The sequence below is a fragment of the Orycteropus afer genome, unplaced genomic scaffold (assembly GCF_000298275.1).
Source record: "Orycteropus afer afer isolate SDZICR_OR568_19922 unplaced genomic scaffold, OryAfe1.0 scaffold00052, whole genome shotgun sequence".
NCBI lineage: Eukaryota > Metazoa > Chordata > Mammalia > Tubulidentata > Orycteropodidae > Orycteropus > Orycteropus afer.
In genome coordinates, this window is record NW_006921639.1 from 3,691,207 (window position 1) to 3,715,523 (window position 24,317).

The window sequence follows — 24,317 nt, forward strand, 5'->3', positions numbered from 1 at the left end:
TCTACCATCTACACTTTGGTCTATAACCCTATTTCCTCTAGTTATATACTTTGCACTGATATCACAGATACAGGAAGAGAAGATTAAAATTAAGATTAAAAAATATCTTTAAAAAAAACAACAGGGGAATAAGAAGAACATGTGAAGGGGTTGGCTCAGCAGAAAATCTCCTTGGGTGTTCTCAGAACCAGAGTTCTCACCACTCAAGGCTCAGGCCTAGAAAAATCTTGACCTGGAGATTTGTCCAAGGTCCATGGTCCCTACGTTTTGGTGGAGAGTAGCCCCATACCTCTTGGAAGGCATCTGGAATGCAGCTGGAAAAGGCCTCCTCCACACAGAAGGCACACATGAAAATACAAAAATAAGGATTTTGTTTCCAAGGTTTCATAAATAACTGGGTGGCAGGTATATTAAATAGGACCATTGAAGAAGATGTGATGTTACAGCTTGTTTTCCTCAAAGAGGATCTGGGCGTAGACCGTGCTGGTGGGGATGCCCTTGGCTGCCTGATGGGGTTTAATCAGCTCCAGCTCCGCATAGGTCAAGCTTTCCTCAGCAATCTTTGGCTATAAAACAAAATACAACAAAATTATAGCTGACCACAGGGAGTTCTACAGCTTTCATTCATTTATAAGCATGTATTTTCCCAGCATTTTAAGGACTCAAAGGGGAAGAAACGTACAAAAATTTTAAGGAATAGAAACAAACAAACAAAAAACACTGCTATCAAGTAAATTCTGACTCATAATGACACTACAAGACAGAGTAGAGCTGCCCCACAGGTTTTCCAAGGCTGTAATATTTACAGAAGCCAACTGCTACATCTTTCTCCCATGAAGTGGCTGGTGGATTCGAACCACTGACCTTTTGGTTAGCAGCTGAGAGTTTTAACCATTGTGCCACCAGGTCTCTTTTAAAGGATATATAAAATCTAAACAACATAATTAATAAAAAAGATTTCATTGTCTTATACATAACATTATACCTTGCAAAGAAAAACTTATTTTCATGTTGATATAGAACAGTCACAAAAAAATGATTAAATACTAGGCCACAAAGTAAACTTTAATTCTAAAAAGTAAAAATAGTGTAAATAGTCTCTGGTCAAAAGGAAAAAATAAAGGTAGATACAGAAACAAATAAAAAATCTTAGAAGTTAATAATAATATCTAGAAAAACTAAAAGTGCTATCATCTAGAATATTTTAAAATAAATGATTTAACTTGTATAAAGCCAAAATTGCAGACTATCTTGAAAATTAATAATAAAAATATTACTTTCCAGAGCTTACATAATATGGCTAACACATTGCTCAGAGAAAAATTCATTAGCTTTATGTACTTATGTTAAGTACTGTAAGTGTAAAGTTTAAGCACTCAGCTGCTAACTGAAAGGTTAGAGGTTCGAATACACCCAGTGGTCCCTCAGGAGAAAGATCTGGTGATCTGATCCAATAAAAATGATAGCCTGGAAAAGCCTCTGGGACAGTTTTACTTGTCACATGGAGTTGCTATTAGTTGGAATCAACTCAACGGCACCTAACAAAAGATGTACATATTGAACAATATAAATTAAATGAATTAAGCATTCCATTCAAGAAATTTGAAAAAGAATAACGTAAGAAATTAAAGAAAAGCAGAAGAAATCAATAGAAATAAAATCAGACTGTATAAATCAGAAAACAGTAAAATCAAACTTATTGAAAAAAAATTCAAAAGCTAGTGCTTAGAAAGCACCAATAAAGTAAATAAACTGATAAAAAGGGAAAAAGAATAAATGAACAATATTAGAAATGAAAACGGACAAATGAAGGAAACCTTGAAAAATTTAAAAAAGACTTTTTTGTTCAACTTGTTGCAAAAATTTTTGAAATATAGGATAAAATAGATAACACCCTAGACAAACATAAATTATAAAAATTAAATCCAGAAAATATAAATGTACTTATTACCACATAAACACAAAAGAAAGAAAATATTGTCAAAGAGTTCTCTCTCAAAAGCACCAGGTCGAAGCACTTTTATAGGAGAATTTCTAAATGAAATTCCTTTAAGGAACCAAAACCAAACCTACTGCCATCAAGTTGATTCTGACTCATAGTGATCTTATAGGACAGAATAGAACTACTCCATAGGGTTTCCAATGCTGAAAATCTTTATAGAAGCTGACTGTCTCATCGTCTTCCCATGGAGCAGCTGATGAGTTTGAACCACAAACCTTTTGATTAGCAGCTGAATTTAACCACTGTGCCACAAGAACTCCTCTTTCAAGGACCAGATAATTCCAAATTAATTGAACTCTTCCAGAGCATTAAAAAAAGAAGTGAAAAGAAAAATTGCATATATTTTAGAACAAGTTAATTTTTTAATGTAAATTATAAATCAAATTTCCTTAGAGAGAATACAGAAGCACATTAATAGATAGATAAGCATGATCAAATTTAGTTTATTTTAGCAATGCAAAGATGGTTCAATATTAGAAAAGTCTATTAATATAATTAGGCACTCTGATGGTGTAATGCCTAAGGCATTTGACTGTTAACCAGAAGGATGGTGGTTCAAACCCACCAGCCATTCCTTGAAAGGAAGACTGGAGCAATCTACTTCCATAGTGATACTACTGCAGAAATTCAAGGAGGGGTCGCTATGAATTGGATCCAACTTGATGGCAGTGAGTATTAATATAATTATTAATATTAATATATCAAAAGAAAAAATCATATAAGTATCTCTACAGATGCTGGAAAGCCATATAATAATTTTTTAAAAACATTTTTGTTAAAAAGTTTCTGAATAAATTATGTTTTTAAAGATAATTAAGGATCATTCTTGAAATGAACAACTGATGATTCAGCTCCAGGAATATTTTTAAAAATATAAATCTGAAATTAAAATACTGTGGTACTGGCAGATGAATAGACATAAATACCACTGGACTGATGAGAAAGTCCAGAAATTAATCCAAATATTATTTTTCAATAAATCGTGTTTACTGAATAGTTGTGTGTGGGGGAAAAAAAAGTTCTTATATCATTCTTTATACCAAGTAAATTCCAGATGAATTCATTTAAATGAGGGAAATAAACCCATAAAAGTACTGGAAGAGCACATGTAAATATTTTTAGAAGATAATCTCAGATTATGGAAGATGTTTTAAAGTATGACACAAAATCCAAGAGCAACAGTGTCATGGATTGAATAGTGTCCCCAGAAATGTGAATCATCACAGCTGGGCCATGATTCTCAGTGGTTTGGATGTTTATATAATGATGTAATCATTCCCCATGATGTGATCTGATGTAATCAGCCAATCAATTGTAAGGGGATTAGAGTGGGATGCAACACCCTTACTCAGGTCACAGCCCTGACCAGATTTTAAGGTAGTTTCCCTGGAGTGTGACTTGAATCACTTTTTATCTTACATGACACAAAAGGAGAGAGAAGACAGCATATATAGAGAGACTTCATTACCACCAAGAAAGAAGAGAGGGGAGCAAAGCATACCCTTTGGACCCAAGATCCCTGCACTGAGAAACTCGTAGATCCAGGGGAAGGTTAAGGCTAACATACATGGAGATCTCAAAGGAATACAGGCCTCACAGATGTTGAAAGGAGACAAGTAACTTCCCCCAGAACTGAAAGAAAAAGAAATCCTTCCCTTAGAGCTACCACCCTGAATTTAGACTTATAGCATTCTAAATTGTGAGAGAGTAAATTTCTGTTTGTTAAAGCTGTCCCCTTGTGGTATTCTGTTATAGGAGCACTAGATAACTAAAAGAGGATTTGGTACCAGGAGTGGGGTGCTGTTTTAACAGATATAAAATTGAAAGTAGTTTTGAAATTGGGTAATGGGTAGAGGCTGGAAGAGTTTTGAGGTTCATAATAGTTAAAAGCTTAGATTGTCTAGAAGATACTGTTGTTGGTAGAATTATGGACATCAAAGGCAATCTGGTGAGGGATCAGAACAAAGTGAGGAGAGCTGTAATATGAGAGATGGCACAGATGGTGAGAACAAGTGGCAGAGAAATGTCAGCAGCAGAACCAAGAGACTGGTGTGAGATGGAGCAAGAGCCAACCCACAGAGCAAGAGAGCTGAGTGGCTTTAGGCAGGAGGCTTCTTGGAGGAGTGGGATGCCTCTGGGTACCTGTCAGTGAAGCTAGGTTTGGCAACCCACAGAGTGAGAGGCTGAGTCCCTCTGATGTGAGGCTTAGTGGCAGAGTGGGTTGCCTCTGGGCACCTATCAGTACAGCTAAAGTGCTTTGTAACACTTACCTTAGCAGGGTGGTCCAAGAAGCCAAAGAACCAGGAAGCAGAAGCTAAAGAGATAAGGAGCATGGGAAGCAGAGCTGCTTCAATCTCAAAGGCTAGGGCCATGACCTCTAGTGTCTCAAAGGGTAGAACTATAGCCTGCTGGGGTTTTAAAGGCTGGGACCATGACTTCCTAGATTTCAGAGTCAGATCTTCATCAACTCAGTTCTGGGCCACAGTTCATGAATGCCAGGAAAATGGGGCCAGATCCCCTGCCAAAGTTTGAGGGGGAGGGGCTGCTAGGCCTGAGGGGTGGGATTGCCTCTCAGTTGGACTGGGAGAATGGGGCCATTCAAAGCTGGGGGAGCAGAGTCACCATCCCAATGAGCCTGGAAGGCAGAGCTGAAGCCAGGGCTGGGTGGTCTCCACTCAGAATCCAGAAAGCATGGTCAATACCCAAAGTCTGGAGGGCAAGGCCATTGTTAAATGGTGTCAGATAATAGAGGGTTATTTTTAAGCCTTGAGAGTTAACATAAATGTTCTGTTTTTGACTTGCTTGGTGTCCATTCTTTTCCTCTAATTTCTCCCATTTGTAATGGAAATGTCTACCTTGTGCCTGTTTCATCATTGTACTCTGAAAGCAGATAACTTGTATTCTAAATTTCACAGGTTCTCAGATGAAGAAGAATTTTCCCAGGATGGGATTTGTAGTTGGAGTTGATTTAAAAGTTTTGGGATGATACAACATGGTGAAAGTGTTTTGCATGTGTCAAGGACATGAATATTCTATGGGGTCCAAAGTGTGGAATGTCAAAGATTGAACTGTGTGCCCCAAAAATATGTGGTAAAGCCATCTATTTGTGGTATTTATGTTGTAGAAGCTCTAGATAACTAAGATAAACAGAACAAAAAATATGTATATTTTCATAAGACATGTGCCAAAATAATCTCCAAATAAAGTCAAAAGACAATTGAAAAAATAGGGAAAATATTTGCAACCACTATCAAATGGACAATTTCTATTATAATCTAACAGTGATAATGACCAAGAACTCATAAAAAAACTAAGCTAAGGATACAAGACAGCACCAGACAGTTCACAAAAGAGGAAATACAAATAACTCTTAATCATGTGAAATGGCACTCAACCTCTCTAACAAGAATAGAATCACTATTTAAAATCCTATTTTGACATCAATTTTTGTCTTCAAGTTCCAAACGTTAAAAAAAAAAAAAGAAAGAAGTTGCTAAAACAAACAGGTCCTCTTGGACATTGTTGGTGGGGGTGTTTATTGATTTAAGCAAAAAACTGGAAGCACTTTGATGAACATCAGTAAAAGATGGAGCATTCATACAATGGAACACACAGTGCAGTCTTTCATAAGAATGACTGTACTATAAAGTGTACTATCTATTTACTATCATTTGTATACATATGTATGGAAGTGTATATTTTATATTCATAGAAACCCTTGGAAAAAGACAGGTGAAACCAAGAACTGTTAATCATGGTTCATTCTGGGGTGCAGATGGCATGGCTTGGGGCAGGAGTGAGAGGGATATTTACTCTTTATTTTATACATTTTGGGCATATTTTCTGATTTTTGTACTAGGCAAAAGTATTTAAATAATGTATTAATTTTAACTCATAATTAGAAAATAAAATTGGTCATTAATTTACAGTCATAAAGACATATGACTTTCAGGTAAGCAGAATGGCTCTCTATAAAGTGGAATTTTAGATGTAGGATTTTTTGATTTTTGCCTTCAACTTTGGTTTTGTAGTTATTTACTTTTAATTTTGCTTTTTTTGTGTGCCTATACTTTGATTATCTCCCAAGAATTCAGGACAAATAAAGAATTTGCCCTCCACTTGCCTGTCAGTTTGTCATACTGTGGTAGCATGTATGTTGCTATGTTGCTGGAAGCCATGCCACCAGTATTTTCAATACCAGCAGGGTCATCCATGGTGGACATGTTTCAGTGGAGCTTCCAGACTAAGATAAATCAGTCAGTGAAAACACAGTGATCACAGCACAATAGCATCTAATATAGTGCTGGAAGATGAGCCCTCCAGGTTGGAAGGCACTCAAAAACGCAGTGGCAGCAAGACTTGAACAACAGGGACAGTGAGGATGGTGTAGGACCTGGCAACATTTTGTTCTGTTGTACACAGGCTCTTCGGGAGTTGGAGCCAACCTGACAGCAACTAACAACAAAATCATTTACATTCAATTAGAGTTTCTTAAAAAGAATATCAAGAGCAAAAAGCCTCTCTTCTTTGAGATGGACCAGAACAGGGGCAAGGAGCAGAAGATAAAAAGAGGATATAATGAACTCCCTAAAAGCCAGGCCCTAGTGGTCAAGGGAGAGGCCAAGTGATCTTCACAAACTGTCTAGCCATTGTAAAGTATACAAGTTAAGGGAATTCATAGGGATGAAACCCTTCGGTTTGTCTTTTGACACCAGAAGTCTTTACATTGCTTTGTAGACCTCCATGTCTCACCAGTCAACAAAAACCCTGTTTACATTCTGCCTTTCAATTTAATTACATTTCAGAGTATAATGATTCTATTTAGAAATGCCATGTGTCCTCAAATAAGCACGCAAAACCCAACTCATGTAAATTTTAGAACCAAGATTTATGAAATCATATTGTCCAGGTGTTTTATTATATTACTTTGAAATTGCATTGTTTTCTAGTGTAGATTATCTGTTTATTCTTAAGTTATTCCATTACGTTTGGATATGAAAAATAACACTAGATTTCTCAATACAGGTCACCAGGCTGGCTTGGCTGATGTGTTGTTTTCATACATTTTTATGATGTTCCTATAGTAAACATAATTTAATAAAGCCAAAGCACACTAAATAAATAATTGCATCTAGAAAAGCAATAAAAACAAATAAAATTAGTACTTTCATAAGTGGAAAAGGTATTTCAATTACTGCTACCAGCAACAACCTACCATAAAATGTGTAGAATCATTTCCCTTATGCATATTTCTGGAATATAATAATTTGATTGAAGATATGAGGCAGTACTCAGGAGGCTAAAAATTGTGAAGTGTATACAGTTTCCAACAGAAGATGCATAATATCAGTCCTTGGAATCTTTAAAGAACTTATTGTTTTTCTGGCATACATACTTGGCTAGAGCCATTAACCATGTGTTTAATTACCTTTCCCTAGCTTGTTTAACTGGAAATAATTTCCTAACAGCCAATGAAAGGGGTAAATTTATAGCTCTCACCAGTTTTCACCAAGCTACCTTTCTTTGCACTGTGGTTTTAGCAGAAGCTTAGGTGCATCTGAGAAGTAGTTAAAAAAAAAAAAAAAAAAAAGATTGGCAGATCAGCAAGACTGTGTTGTTGTTATGTGCCCTGGAGTTGCATCCGACTCACAGCAACCCCTCCTTGGGTTTCCAAGGTGGTATCAATACAGAAGTAGATTGCCCAAACTTCCTTCTGAGGTTAGCAGTCAAGTGCTTTAGGCACTATGCTACCAAAGCTCCTAGCAAGACTATGTTATTGTTGTTGTTATGTGCCATCGAGTCAAACCTGACTCATAGTGACCCCTCCTTGGGTTTCCGAGGCAGTATCACTACGGAAGTAGGATTGCCCAACCTTCCTTCCGAGGAGTGGCTGGTGGGTTTGAACCGCCGCCATCTGGTTAGCAGGCAAGTGTCTTAGCCACTATGCTACCAGAGCTCCCAGCAAGACTATAGGACTGCCTAAAACCAGAAGTCAGGATGAGAATGTAATGGGTTCAAGCAGGCGATGGCAATGGGGCAAGGGACCCTCTGCAGGACCCTACCTGTGTTTCAAGTGATATGATGCCACTATAATCCTGACAGTACAAACCCATCCTTACTTCAGCCAAGAAATCATTCCTGGCATCTATGGCAACTCAAGAACTGGAGAACAGCAAGTGGCTCTCTGAGGAATATGCAGGGAGCCCTTCTGCTAGCTCTGGCCCTGCCAGCTGCTGGCACTCAAAAATTACCCACTTTAAGCCCCCAACCCCTACTCTTGGGGGTGCAAGAAGTGAACAAATAGACAGGCACATTATCACTTAAAGTACAAACTTACATAATTTTAAACCAGCTGTTCACAAACACTCATAAGACAACTCCACTGGGAAGCAGGGAGAACTGCCCAAAGTAGGGTTTCCAGGCCTCAGATCTCAAGCTTTACTTTTATATTTTATATGCTGTACTCACTGGAAAGCAGGAAGGGAAAGGAATAGATAGAAGACATGGGCCAACTGCTAGAAGTGAAGAGCCCCTTGAGAAGGTCCTAGAATTTTCTAAATATGTAAGAAGCAACTCCACCATCTCCTCTTTCATGGAAGTTTGTTTTTACTTTATTTTCCTTTCAAACCAGGCTGTAGAGATGTTCTGGTCAGTTTCTCATTCTATTCCTTAATTAAAGGCCTGGTATTTCTGCTCAGAAGGCGTTGGTGGTTCAGTGGTAGAATTCTCACCTTTCATAAGGGAGAACCTGGATTAGATTCCTAGCCAGTGCACTTCTTGTATAGCTATCACTCATCTGTCAGTGGAGGCTTGTGTGCTGCTATATGAAGAATAGGCCTCAACAGATATTCCAGCCTAAACAGACTCAAAGAAAGGCTGGGGATCTATTTCCAAAAATCAACCAATGAAAATCCTGTGGATCACAACAGTCCAATCTTGCTGTGCATGGGGTTACCATGAGTCAGGGGCCAATTCAGTGGTAGCTAACAATAATAGGCTTCATGACAACCAGTCCTCCCTCTGCTGTGAGTTGCACCCTAGGAGGGGTAAAGCAGAATACATGACTTCCCTTCTCTTCATGGATGAGGACGTGGAAGTCCTGAGGGAGAGAGGCCAGTTCTGTTAAGTCAGGTTGCTTGGTCCCCAGTCTAGCTCCCCCTCTGCCACTCTGAACCCTCTCTGAAGCCATCTCTTTTATTGCCACTCCTCATGCTGGTGACATAGAAGAGTCAAAACTGCATGCAGAAGAAGCCTCACCTCAGGAAGAGCCAGATGTGGGGTTTGGGATAAATCCTACATCAAACGGCTCCTGGGCTGGGAAAGTGACAATCAACATCTGTGTGCCCAGCCTTTCTGAACAAGATCTCTTATTCTTTCCCAATGAAAATTAAATGCACTAGATCTTGAGACCTCAAGGCAACAAGAATGAAAACCTAAGCCAGCATGCTTAGGGGATTAGAGAAGAAAAGAATGGAATGGATTTTATGGCCCCCTAAACCACCAACTCAGGATCTCTCCAGGGCTTCCAGGTTCAGGTGGCTGCAGATTAACATTCATCCCCTACTCAGCCAAGATGTTCTCTTGGGTGCAGGACATGAAGGCTTTTCTGTAATGTGTATATTCAGAAGAGACGCCTTTCTTGTAATCTACACAAAGGAGCCATTGGACTGGCAGTGGCCTGGCCTGTGCCCAAGTATCTTGATGTGTAAGACAAATAAATGCCAATCTGTTTAAAGAAAAAGTGAAACACATTAACTAAAGCAAAAGTTTGTGAATTCAGATTTCTAGTCATAGGTGGGATGTCCTCTCTGGTGCCTTTCATCGATCACAGTTCCCTGGATCCTGTGACCTTTATGCTTAAAAATTCCAGAGATTTGCTCACCAGGGGAGTAGTAAAGGATGCGCAGAAGACATGGGTGTCAACATGGGCCAGGAGTTGTGCCAGAAGGACGTATTTCTTCACAGCAGAGAACCCACTGACACCCTCTGGAGGATCTTTCTGACCTATTGTTTAGAATATCTAAGAGCTTCTCTATCAGTTAATTAGCAAATTAAAAAACCCCAAGAGAAGGTGTTTACTTATTTGTGATATCCTGTCTGTAGTGAAAGTACTGTGGGTAAAGCCATGGATGTAAAATATGTCGTAGGAAACCTTCAAACTCCTTCACAAGCTCCCCTTCAGACACTGCCCAAATATGTGAGGCAAGTTCAAACTTTTGTTCCCACTGCTGAAACGCTTTCCTTCTCATACACAGATGGACTCCCACTCCTTCCGAGCTCAGCCATGCCCACTAACCCCAGTCACAATCATGTGCTTCTTCACCGCTGCTGCAACTTGAAAATTCTCCTGCTCTTGTACTCATTCTGTCTCACACATAATAATCTCAGAAATACTCATTGGCCCAAGAAGGAAGGGATTTAATTAAAAAACTTTCTAAAGAGGAGTTCTGGTAAGATGGTGGAATAGGGACACAAACTACACAGACCCTCCTCAACTAAGAAACAGGGAACTGGACTTTCGGGTAGATGGAGGAATAGGAAGACAAGAGACACAGACTCTCTTCAGCAAAGAAAAGAAAAACCAATTGACAGAGATATAGAAGATAACCCTGGAGCCCTGAACTTTGAAAGGAACTATACAGAAGTGGATTAGGCACCAATTAGTGGAAAAACCTGAATGAAAACAATGAGTACAGAGACGGTGGAGCTGTGGACTGTCAACTACTCTGACGGGATCAAGCCTGAATATTTTCAAGTGGTGTTGGGATCTGAGAATTGACCTAAAAATTTGAATGTTTATAAGCAGCAGCCATTTTGGATATTTAAAGTGGTCAAGGGTGCAGCCATTTTGAATCTTTACAAGTAGCACTATTTTGGATTTTAAAGTGATAGCATTCTCATTCGGATTCCAGGGACTTAAGAATGGGCTCTGTTTGCCAAGGTCGGCAGGGACATCTGAGAGGCTGACAACAGGAAAGGAGACAGTGAGTATATAAGTGCTGTCAACTAGCGAATAGAGGAGCACAGTACCCTGATTGCATAACATACAAAGAAAACTAAAATCATGCGCAAATCACTCCAACATACAATCACCAATTAACTATGAACATAAAAACACCGCAATGCCTTACAGACAACAGAGAATCAGTCCATACAAAGAAGCAAGATAAAGCAGAAGAAATAAGGGACCAGGATATACACCCAAAACACATTCCTGAGGAAGACACAGCATTGGAACTCCTTGATAAGGAATTCAAAATAATCATATTTAGGTATCTTCAATGAATTGAGAGATAGATCAAGGAAAACACAGAGAAAACCAAAGAAATATTTCCAAAGCATACAAGGATAAAATGGCAAAATAAATGAAAAATTAGAAATGATACAAAATCTAAAGACAGAAATGCAGAAGATTAATACTAAATTGTCAGAAATAGATAACACATTGAATGGGCAAAGGAGCAGAATTGAATCAATGCAAGATAGAATTAGGGAGATTAAAGGCAAATACCTGAACACTTCTTTAGAAAGGAATCAATCAGAAAAAAGATCAAAACAAAACAAAGAAAACTTAAGGTTCATGTGGGATACCATCAAAAGGAATAACCTACATGTAATTGGAATTCCAGAACAGGAAGGGAAAAATAAAACCACAGAGAAAATTGTACAAGATTTGTTGGAAGAGAATTTTCCTGGTATGATGAAAGATGAGAAAGTATCCATTCAGGAAGTCCAACGAACCCCAAATAGGATAGACCCCAAAAGAAAATCACCCAGACATATCATCATCAAAGTTACCAAAACCAAAGACAAAGAAAGAATCATGAGAGCAGCACGAGAAAAACAAAAAGTTACCTACAAGGGGCAACCTATAAGAATAAGCTCAGATTTCTCAGCAGAAACCGTGCAGGGGAAAAGACAATGGGATGGTATATATAAAACCCTGAAAGAGAAAAATTCCCAACCAAGAATTAGGTACCCAGCAAAACTGTCCCTCAAATATGATGGTGAAATTAGAACATTTCCAGATAAACAGAAATTAAGGGAATTTGTTAAAACCAGACCAACCTTACAAGAGATGCTGAAGGGAGCTCTTTGGACAGAGAAGCAACAACAGCCAACAACTGACCATAACACACATGATGAAATTACCCAGAAACTAACCCAGCTATGGAAGTATCCAAAGTAAAGAAGCCTACAAGATTGTAAACAGGGGACCAGAGACATCAATTGACAAATATGGACAACTACAAACCAAAAACAGGGAAAAAAAACTGTGTCGTTACAGACTTCTAGATGGCAGGGAAGTCAAGATAACTGATAGAACGGACTGTTCTAAACTTGGGAAGAAAACTATAAATCGCAGGATAACCTCAAAGAAAAATGATAAACCTTCACATCAAAAAAGAGGACCAGCATAAATATTCAGCAAATATAAACCAATAGCAATGAAGGAAGAGATAGCACAATTCATAAACAAAACAAGCTCAGCATAGAAAATTATATGGAGCAAAGAAATCGACACCATAAAAAAGCACATAACAAAAATGACAGCAACAAATTCATATTTGCCGATAATTACATATCTGGCAAAGGACTTATCTCTAAGATTTATAGTGGAAGAGTAGATGACCAAACTATGATACATACACATAATGGAATGTTATGCAGCACCAAAGAATAATGTGTTGTTGTTGTTGTTATGTGCTGTCGAGTTGGACCCGACTCATAGCGACCCCTCCTTGGGTTTCCGAGGTGATATCACTACAGAAGTAGATAACCCAACCTTCCTTCCAAGCAGCGGCTAATGCATTGACCCATCACTTTAGTTTTGTGTTTTTCATTGTACATCAATTATATTTCAATAAAATGCATTTAAGAAAGAAAGAAAGAAACAGGGAACTAATTAACATAGATACAAAAGATAATCTTGGAGCCTTGAGCTTTGAAAAGAAAGATACAGAAGTGGGCTAAACTCCAACCAGTAGAAGAACCTGCATGAAAACACCAAAAAAGGAGACATACAGAGCTGAGATCTGTCAGTAATTCTGATGGGATGGACAGCTTAGATACTGCCAAGTCGTGTTAAGACCTAAGAATTAACCTAAAAATGGGTGCTGCTAACCAGGGGCTGAATGGAGGACTGCATTGGTGGCTGGTGAATGAAAGGGGAAGCAGCGAAGAGGGAGACAGACTGAGCTGTGGACTTTTGGCTGTCCAGAGGATGCAGACATTTTGAATGCTTACAAGTGGTTGGACCATTTTGGATACTTAAAATGACAGCCTTCTCTCAGACTCCAGGTACCTAAGGATAGGTTCCACTTGCTGGGGACCACAGGATATTCCAGATACAAAGGACTGGACAGGTTACTCTTGGTGAACAGAGGTGTGGCCATCCCTCACTGCCACCCACCTTCTGGGCTGGCAGGAATTCCATTCCCATCTGTGTGCTCTGACAGAGCCTAGGTGCCCTGTCCTGCCCAGATTTTTTTTCCTTTCTTTTCAGTTTGTTTTTGTCTGTTTTAAAATTATTGTTTATTTATTTCATCCTTTTTATTACTATACTTTCTTCTCCTCTTCCCAAGTTCTAGTTTCCAGCTTTTTCTCTCTTCCTGGCCCCCAGTTTTTTCTTTTTTGTGGTTCTCCCCATGCCTTGTTTTTCTTTTTTAATTTTTCTCAGTTTTTTCTTCATTATTTTCCTACTCTACCTCTTTTCTCTTATTCCCTCCTCCCCAGATATTGCCATTTTTCTATGCATATTTCTTTTTGTTTTTTAATGTATGTCTTAAATATTTTCTCTCATTAATTGCCTTTCCTCTTTTTAATTTTTTTTTCTCTTTTCTCTTTTTGGTGATTGTTCCTGTGTGTTTATGCAATGTGTTTTTTGTCCATTTGCTTTTACTGTTTTGATTCCTGTTATTCTCTGAGGGGGGGCAGCAATTGTGCCCATATGATGCAACCACACCCACAACTCCTGCAGCTCCACTTACTGAGCCACCACTTCCTTCTACACCAACTGGCCAATGATACACAAGCACCAATAAGTGCATGACTCACCCTCAATTGCTCTTCACAAACAGTTTACAGAGATCTGTGCAACCACTCTCATTCTCTATCATATCCACCAGGAGACAGATGGTGAGTGTGTATGTGTTGCCACCTAGCAAATAGAACAGCATAGTACCCTGCTTACTCAGATAAATTAAAAAAAAAAAAAAATCTTGGGTGGATCACTCCAACATACAATCACTAATTAAATATAAATATAACAAAATCACAATGTCTTGGAAACAACAGACAATGACAGTCCACAAAAAGAAGCAAGATAAAGTGGTAGAAACAAGGGAGCATGATACAGATGCAGAACACATCCCTGAGGAAGAAGTAGCATTGCAACTCCCTGATAAAGAATTCAAAAGAATTATATTTAGGTACCTTCAAAAGACTGAGAGACAGATCAAGGAAAATACTGACAACATTAAGGAAAACACAGACAAAAACATAGAAGAATTTCAGAAGAAAATACAAGAACAAAATGAAAAAAATAGATGTGATACAAAATCTCCAGACAGAAATCCAGAAGATTAATACTAAATTTTCAGAAATAGATAACACATTGAAACGGCAAAAGAGTAGAATTAAATCAATGGAAGACAGGATTAATGAGATTGAACACAAACACCTCAATAATTCTCTGGAAAGGGATCAATCAGAAAAATAGTATCAAAACAAAATGAAGAATGCTTAAGATTCATGTGGGATACCATTTAAATGAATAACCTATCTGTAATAGGTATTCCAGAACAGGAAGAGGGGGAAAAAAAAAAACAACACTGAGAAAATTGTCCAAGATTTATTGAAAGAGAACTTACTTGATATGAGGAAAGATGAGAATATATCCATTAAGGAAGTACAACAAACCCCAAACAGGATAGACCCCAAAAGACAATCACAAAGACATACTACCAAACTCACCGAAACCAAACACAAAAAAAGAATCCTGAAAGCAGCATGGGAAAAATGAAAAGTTACCTACAAAAGACAACCAGTAAGACTAAGTTCTGATTTCTCTGCAGAAACCATGCAGGCAAGAAGGCAATGGGATGGTATATATAAAACCTTGAAAGAGAAAAATTTCCAATCAAGAATTATATACCCAACAAAACTGTCCCTCAAATATGATGGTGAAATTAGATTTCCAGATAGGCAGAAATTAATGGAATTTGTTAAAACCAGACCAACCTTACAAGAGATACTAAAGGAAGTCCTTTGAACAGAGAATCAATAATAGCAAACAACAACTGACCATTAATACACAAGATGACATAACCCAGAAACCAACACAGCTATGGAAGTATCCAAAGTAAAATAAGCTTACAAGATTGTAAACAGGCAACCAGAGACATCAATTGACAAATGAGGACAACTACAAACCAAAAAGAGGGAAAAAATAGTGTAGTTATAGAACTTCTAAATGGTGAGGAAGTCAAGAGAGTTGCAAGATAGAATGGACTGTTCTAAACTCAGGGAAAAAATTACATATCACAGGGTAACCTCAAAGAAAAATGATAAACCTTCACATCACAATAAAAGAGGGCAAGCACAAATATTTAGCAAATACTAAAACAATAGTAATGAAGGAAATGATAACATTGTTCATAAAAAAAAATGAGCTTAGTACAGAAAATTATGTGGAAAAAAGAAACCAGGGACACCATGAAAAACACATAACAAAATGACAGCAACCAATTCATATTTGTTGATAATTACACTGAAAGTCAATAGATTAAATGCACCACCCAAGAGACAGAGAGTTGCAGACTGGATAAGAAAACATAACCCATCAATATGCTGTCTACAAGAGACATACCTTAGAGATAAAGACAAAAGTAGATTAAAAATCAAAGACTGGAAAAACATGTATCAAGCAAACGGCAAGCCCAAAAGAGCAGGAGTGGCTATATTAATTTCTGATCAAATTAACTTTAAGAAAACAATCACCATATGAGACAAGGGAGTACATTATATAATGATTAAAGGATCAATCAAACAAGAAGATATAATCATAATAAATATCTGTGGACCCAATGAAAAAGCCCCAAAATATATAAATCAGAATTTAACAGAATAGATGACTCCACAGTCATAGTAGGAGACTTTAATACATCACTTTCAATGAAAGATAGAATAACTGGAAAGAAACTCAAGAAAAACACAGAAAAACTAAACAGTAAAATCCACCAACTTGACCTTATAGACATCTACAGAGCACTTCACCCAACAGCACAATGTACATTCTTTTCCACTGCACATGGAATGTTCCCCATGACAGACAATATGTTAGGCCATAAAGCAAGCCTTAATAAATTTAAAAATATTGAAATACTGCAAAGCATCTTCTCAGATCACAATGCTATCAAATTATAAATCAGTACTAGGAAGATCAATGAAAAAGAGCAAACACATGGAAACTCAACAACAACCTCCTTAAGAATGACTGGGTAATAGAAGAAATAAAAAATGAAATAAAAAAAATTTCTTGAATCAAATGAGAATGAAAACACAACAAACCAAAATCTTTGGGACACAGCAAAAGCAGTGATCAGAGGCCAACTGATAGCAATAAATGCACACATTAAAAAAGAACAAAGAGCCAAAATCAACACAATAAACCTGCATATCCAACAGTTAGACAAAGAACAGCAAGAAAAGCCTACAGTCATGAGAAGAAAGGAAACAATGAAGATTCTAGAAGAAATAGTGAAACAGAAAATAGAAACATAATAGAAAAAAATCATCAAGACAAGAAGTTGGTTTTTTAAAAACATTAATATAATTGACAAACCATTGGCAAATTTAACAAAGAATTTTAACAAATTTAACAATGGAAAGAATACAAATAATACGAAAGAGAAATGAAATGGACGACACCACAACAGAACCAACTGAAATAAAAAGGATAATATCAGGACACTATGAAGAACTGTACTTCAGCAAATTTGAAAATCTAGAGGAAATGGACAGATGTCTAGATACACACTACTTACCTAAACTAACACAGACTGAGGAGGAAAAGTTGAACAGATCCACAGCAAAAGAAGAAATTGGACAGGTCATAAAAAAATTACCAATAAAAAAAGTCCTGGCCCAGATAGTTTTACTGGAAAATTCTACCAAACATTCACAGAACTGACACCAATCCTATTCAAACTATTCCAAAACATAGAAAGGGATGGAATTCTCCAAAATTCATTTTAAGAAGCTAGCATAACCTTGATACCAAAACCACGCAAAGATGTCACTAAAAAGGAAAACTGCAGACCAATATCCCTCATGAATATAGATGCAAAAATCTTCAACAAAATCCTAGCCAATAGACTCCAACAACATACTCAAAAACAAATAATTCATTATGACCAAGTGGGGTTCATAGCAGGTATGCAAGGATGGTCCAACATTAGAAAAACAATCAACATCATCCATCACAAAAATAAAACAAAGGAAAAGAACCACATGATCATATAAATTGATGCAGAAAAGGCATTTGATAAAATCCAATACCCATCCTGATAAAAAGTTTCAGCAAAATAGGAATAGAAGGGACATTCCTCAACATAATAAAGGGCAAATATGCAAAACCAACAGCCAAAATTCTCAATGGAGAGAGACTGAAACCATTCCCCTTGCAAACAAGAACCAGACAAGGGTTCCCTCTCTCACCACTTCTATTCAACATGGTATTGGAAGTCCTAGCCAGGGCAATAAGGCAAAAAAGGGAAATCAAAGGCATCCAAATTGGTAAGGAAGAAGTCAAACTATCCCTATTTGTTGAGGATATGATCCTATACCTACAAAACCCAAGAGACTCAGTCAAAAATCTATTGGAACTAATTGAGAGATTCAGCATTGTGGCAGGATATAAGATCAATGTCCAAAAATCAGTTGGACTCCTCTACACCAGCAAAGAGATTGCTGAAAAAGAAATAAGGAAATCAATACTATTTACAATGCTGTTGTTGTTGTTATGTGCCATCAAGTCGGACCTGACTCATAGCGACCCCTCCTTGGATTTCCAAGGCAATATCACTACGGAAGTAGATTGCCCCATCTTCCTTCTGAGGAGTGGCTGGCAATGTTGTTGTTGTTGTTGTTATGTGCCGTCGAGTCAGAGCTGACTCATAGTGACCCCTCCTTGGGTTGCCGAGGCAGTATCACTACGGAAGTAGATTGCCCAACCTTCCTCCCAAGAAGGAGTGGCTGGTGGGTTTGAATGCCAGCCTTCTGATTAGCAGTCAAGTGCCTTAGGCACTATGCTACCAGAGCTCCCGACTGGCAATAGTTACCAAAAAAAGATAAAATACTTAGGAATAAATCTTACCAGGGACACAAAAGACCTGTACAAAGAAAACTATAAAAGACTACTTCAAGAAATCATAAGAGATCTATATAAATGGAAGACCATACCATGCTCATGATAGGAAAATTGAACATTGTGAAAATGTCAATTCTACCCAAAGCAATCTATACATTCAATGCAACCCCAATCCAGATCCCATCAACATTCTTTAAGGATATGGAAAAACTAACCATTAAGTTTATATGGAAAGAAAAAAGACCCTGGATAAACAAAGTACTATTGAAGAAGAACAAAGTAGGAGGTTTCACACTCCTGGATCTCAAAACCTACTATATAGCCACAGTAGTAAAAACTGCCTGTTATTGGTATAACAGACACATAGACCAATGGAATAGAATTGAGAACCCAGAAATAGATCCATCGACCTATGGTCAGCTAATCTTTAACAAAGGGCTGAAATCCATTAAATGGGGAAGAGATAGTCTGTTTAATAAATGGTGCTGGCAAAACTGGATATCCAGAAATGAAACAAGATCTGTACCTCACACCATACACAAAAACTAACTCCAGATCAATCAAAGACTTAAATGTGACACCTAAAACTAAAGTTCTTCAAGGACAAGCTAGAGGCAAATTCTGTAGTGATACTGCCTCGGAAACCCAAGGAGGGGTCGCTATGAGTCGGGGCCGACTCGATGGCACATAACAACAACAACAACAACAACATAGAGCATAAATAGACTGTCAAGCATAACTTAAAATGCACAAACAGCAGAAGATAAACTAGATGAATGGGACCTTCTGAAAATTAAATTTTTACATGCTTCCAAAGACTTCTCCAAAAGAGTCAAAAGAGAACCTATAGATTGGGGAAAAATATCTGGCAACAACATATCTGACAAGGGACTTATCTCTAAAATTTATAGAAAACTTCAACACCTCAACAACAAAAAGACAAATAATCCAATTTAAAAATGGGCAGAAGACATGAATAGACACTTCACCAAAGAGGATATTCAAGTGGCCAACAAACACAGGAAGAAATGTTCATGATCATTAGCCATTAGAGACATGCAAATCAAAACATCAATAAGATGCAATCTGGCCCCAGCACTAGTAGCAAAATTCAACAAGACAGAAAATAACAAATGCTGGCGAGGATGTGGAGAGACTGGGACTCTCACACACCACTGGTGGGACTGTAAAATGGTCCAACCACTGCAGAAAGCAGTATGGCGATCCTTAAAAAGTTGGGATTAAAAATACCATTTTACCCAGCCATTCCATTACTAGGTATATATCCTAAAGAAGTGAGAGCCAGGACAACAACAGATATATGCACACCCAGGTTCATTGCAGCACTATTTACAATAGCAAAAATATGGAAACACCTAGGTACCCACCAACAGAAAAATAAACAAAGTATGGTACATACACACAATGGAATTCTATGCAACCCTAAAGAATAATGTCAAATCTGCAAAACATCACAAGGATGTTTAAGGATATGAATCAACTTGGCTGGGCCTGGTTCAGTGGCTGGCAGCTGGTAGTAGTTCTTCCCCATGATGAGACTGGCAATCATCACCATGATGGGCTCTACCACAAGCAGCTGAGTAGCTGCTTTAGGGATGTGGTCTGCTTCCCATATATAAGCAGCAGTTTTGGGAATGGTCTCTAGTTTATGGCATGCTTGAATCCTGCACATAGCTGAGTCATTGTTTAGCCATGCTCTGCTGACCTTGGGACTTTCAATGGACTTGAATTAGTGGCCTGCCATGTTGTTTGGCAACATTGGGACTGTGCCTTTTTACTTGTCAACCTTGAGTTTGTCAGCTTCAACAGCCAGCAGCTGTCTGAGTGAAGAAAAGCCTCCAGTTTCAGGAGCTCTGGTAGCATAGTACCTAAGGCACTTGACTGCTAACCAGAAGGCTGTTGGTACAAACCCACAAGCCACTCCTCAGAAGGAAGGTGAGGCAATCTACTTCCATAGTGATATCACCTCAGAAACCCAAGGAGGGGTCATTATGAGTCGGGTCTGACTCAAGGACACATAACAACAAGAACATCAGTGGGCCGAGGGCAGGAGGCAAAGCAGAAACCCAAGGTCCAGGGGTGTGGCAGTTAAGTTTGTGTGGCAGGTTGGCTGGGCCTGGTGGAGTGGCTGGGCAGCTGGATGTAGTATTCCACATGATGAGACTGGCAATCAACTCCATGGTGGAATCTACTGTGAGCAGCTGAGTAGCTGCCTTAGGGATGTGGTCTGCTTCCTGTGAATAAGAAGAAACCTTAGGGGTATAGTCTCTAGCTTATGGCACACTTGAATCCTGCATGTAGCCGTGTCATTGTTCAGCAGCCTGCCATGCTCTGCCAACCTTGGGACTTTCAATGGACTTGAATTAATGGCCTGCCAATGTGGTTTGGTAACATCGGGACTGTTGTACCTTTTTACTTGTCAACCTTGGGCTTGTCAGTCTCAGCAGCCAGCAGCTGTCTGAGCAAAGAAAAGTCTCTAGCTCAGTGGGCTGGAGCTGAAGCCCAAGACTGAGGGGCTTTCACCCAGGACCTAGAGCCTGGCACTGTGAACTCAGACTTAAAGCCTCCAAACTGTAAAAGAATAAACTCCCATTTCTTCAAGCCATCCCATTTGTGGTATATTCCTGTCAGAGCAGCACTAGGTAACCAGAACAGAATATGGTACTGAGGGAGTGGGGTAGTCCTCTGACAGATACCTAAAATGTGTAAATGGGAGTGGAGTGTGTCCTTGACCCAAGACACCAGCAGAGAGACCCCAGCATGCAGCATGAGAGATGGCAGCAGCAGAGCCAAGAGACTAGCATGAAACAGCGACAGCCTTATCAGAACACGGAGGAGAAAGCTGGAGTAGGTTGCCTTCAGGCATTAATTAGCAGAAAAGGTCAGCATAAGATGGAGTAGCAGGTTGGCCAGCCCACAGAGCAAGAAAACTAAATGTCCTTTGGGCGGGAATATTCCTGGCAGAGTGGGTTGCTCTCGGGCATTAATTGGCAGAAGCAGAGAGACTAAGGAACTGGGAAGCAGAACTGCCTCAGCCTCAATGGTATGACCATGGCCTTTGAGGGTGGAACCACCACAGCCCCCTAGGTTTCAAAGAGCCAGACCTTCAGCAACTTGGTTCTGGAGTGTGGGTCTGCTCGTTCATGTGAGCTAGTGGGATGGCGTCAAGCCACTGCCCAAGAGTGAGGGGGCAGGGTTGCCATGCCCAAGAAGGAAAGGAATGGGGCCTACCAGGCTAAGGGGGTGATGTTGCCACTCAGGAACTAAGGGACTAGAGTCACCCAGTGGAGGAGATCTGTACAGATACCAACCGTTGAAGATCTGTACAGATGCCAAGTTGAGTGGCTGGTCAGCTGGATGGCGTATTCCCCATGATGAGACTTACAATCAACTCCATGGTGGAATCTACTGTGAGCAGCTGAGTAACTGCCTTAGGGATGTGGTCTGCTTCCCATGTATAAGCACCAGCTGCTCACCCAGCCCCTAGAGCCTGGCACTTTGAACTCAGACTTAAAGCCTCCAAAACTGTAAGAGAAAAAACTCCTGTTTGTTGAAGCCATCCCATTTATAGTATATTCCTGTCAGGGGGGCATTGGGTAACCAGAACATCCATTATTGTAAAAAGTCAAAACAAAAAAAAAGAAGAAGAAGAAAGAAACATCCTGCCATCAAGTCAGGTCCAACTCACAGTGACCCCTCCTTGGATTTCTGAGGCAGTATCACTACGGAAGTAGATTGCCCAACATTTCTTTCTTCTGAGGAGTGGCTGTTGAGTTTAAACTGCCAGCCTCCGGGTTAGCAGTTAAATGCCTTACGCACTACACCACCAGGGCTCCCATAAAAAGTCAAGGGAAGGTTTATATTTGGAAGGAAATTTTCTTTGTTGGTTACCAGAGGAGGGAAAGGAGGGGAAGGAACACTTCTAGATAGGTACAGACAAGTATTGATTTGAGTGAAAGGAAGGGGAATGTACCAAATGTGAGGAAGACCTAGAGAGGTGCATGGGAGGTACAAACAACAAAGAGGAACCCTTTTATACGTACAGTACTTCATTATCAGTGATGGCAAACACTGATCTACAGGTGGAAAGATGAGAGGACAGTTATGTCTATGCAACAAAGGAGTGTGCCCTTGACTATTTATAGGGTTGACAGACAATGTTTCTACAAGTGTATTTATATATCCTGTAAGAATTCCCAGGTACATAGTAAAGCTGACAAGGGACAAGGTTATAGTCACTTCTTGGCCAAAGCCAGCTACCCAGAGTGAGCAAGTGGTTGTTGGACTTGTGGGCTCAGGACCATGGCCACAGGGGACATCAAGCTCAACTGGCATCACATACTACACAATAACATTGTTCCACATTCTACTTTGGTGAGTAGCAACTGGGATCTTAAAAGCTTGCAAGCAGCCATCTAGATGGAACGATGGGTCTCTTCTCATCCAGAGGAAAGAATGATAAAAACTAAAGATGTATGGAGACAATTAGTCCAAACAACTGGTATCCCACATCATCTTCACCCTGTATGACTATGAGACTGGAAAAACAAGATGCTGCCTGGCTACCATTGTCAACTTCTCAGAGGGAGATCTATGTAGGAGATCCTAGATAGAGTGGGAGAATAATGTAGAACAAAACTCAAAATCATTAAAAAAAGGGAGGGGAGGACAAGTTTGCTGGTCTGATAGAGACTGGTGGAATCCTGAGTCTATGGGCCCTAGTTGCCCTTCAGGTTTGGAATTGAACCCACTCCTGCGGCTTCCAGACAAACAGAAGACAAGCATATGAGAGGAACATTTACATTAGGTAGATACACTCCTTGGAGAGATAAATCATGGGAGAATAGAAGGGCTGTGTATACACAGAGTGACAGCACACAGGGAGACAGCTCAGTGGGGCAGGAGTACATGTAAGCAAACAACACAGGGAAGAGGTAACTATGGGGAAGAAGTAGGAGAGGAGCTGTTGCATTGTGGGAAATTGCAGTCAATGTCATGAGATAAAGTGTATGTGAGCTGCTGTGTGGAAATTGAATTTGTTCTGTAAACTTTCACCCAAATCACTATAAAAATTAAAACAACACAAACAAACAAAAAAAAACTGTTTAAGCATGCTCCTGAGCTATGTTCTCAAATACATGAAATGCCTACCATGGTGGCTTACACAAGTACATACATGCACACACATACAAAGCCCCATGATTACAGTCCCATTCACTCCTCCTACTGTGCCTTCCAGTTGCATGAAGAAGATTTATGGTAAAGTGGACATTTTAGATGTATGTTGTTGTTGTTGTTATGTGCCATCGAGTCGGCCCCGACTCATAGCAACCCCTCCTTGGGTTTCTGAGGCAGTATCACTACGGAAGTAGGATTGCCCAACCTTCCTTCCAAGGAGTGGCATAGTTATGTGAATTTTATCTCATGCATAGATTTGTGAAATCACCATGACAATCAGGATACAGAACAGTTCCAACAAACTCCCTCATGCTACCCCTCTGTAGTCCCATATTCCCTTCCATTATACCTGCTGGCAGCCACTGATATGTCTTAGACAATGTCATATAAGGGAATCATATAACATGTTACCCTTTGGGATTGTATTTTTTTCGCTTAGCATGATTCCTTTGAGATTCATTTAAGTTGTTTCATGCAACAATAATTTGTTCCTTGTTATTACTGAGAAGTATTCCGTGGTATGACAGGTGAGGAGAGACAACGCAGGGACGCCAGAGTAGCAGGCCAGAAGAGCAGGGAAGGGGATAAAAGCCTTGAGCCCCAGGCTCACAGGTGAGGAGAGACAACGCAGGGATGCCTGAGTAGCAGGCTGGAAAAGCAGGGAAGGAGATAAAAGCCTTGAGCCCCAGGCTCACAGGTGAGGAGAGACAATGCAGGGACGCCAGAGTAGCAGGCCGGAAGAGC

General features: G+C 39.3%; 1 protein-coding gene across 1 annotated transcript in view; it reads right to left on the bottom strand.

The window, feature by feature from the left end:
- Positions 1-440: 440 nt before the first annotated feature.
- The window catches only part of VSTM4 (V-set and transmembrane domain containing 4), a 198,283-nt gene continuing 174,406 nt past the window's right edge, over positions 441-24,317 (bottom strand). The window contains exon 8 of the mRNA XM_007938684.1: positions 441-566. Coding sequence (XP_007936875.1) covers positions 441-566 — 126 coding nt within the window. The remainder of the gene's footprint in view (positions 567-24,317) is intronic.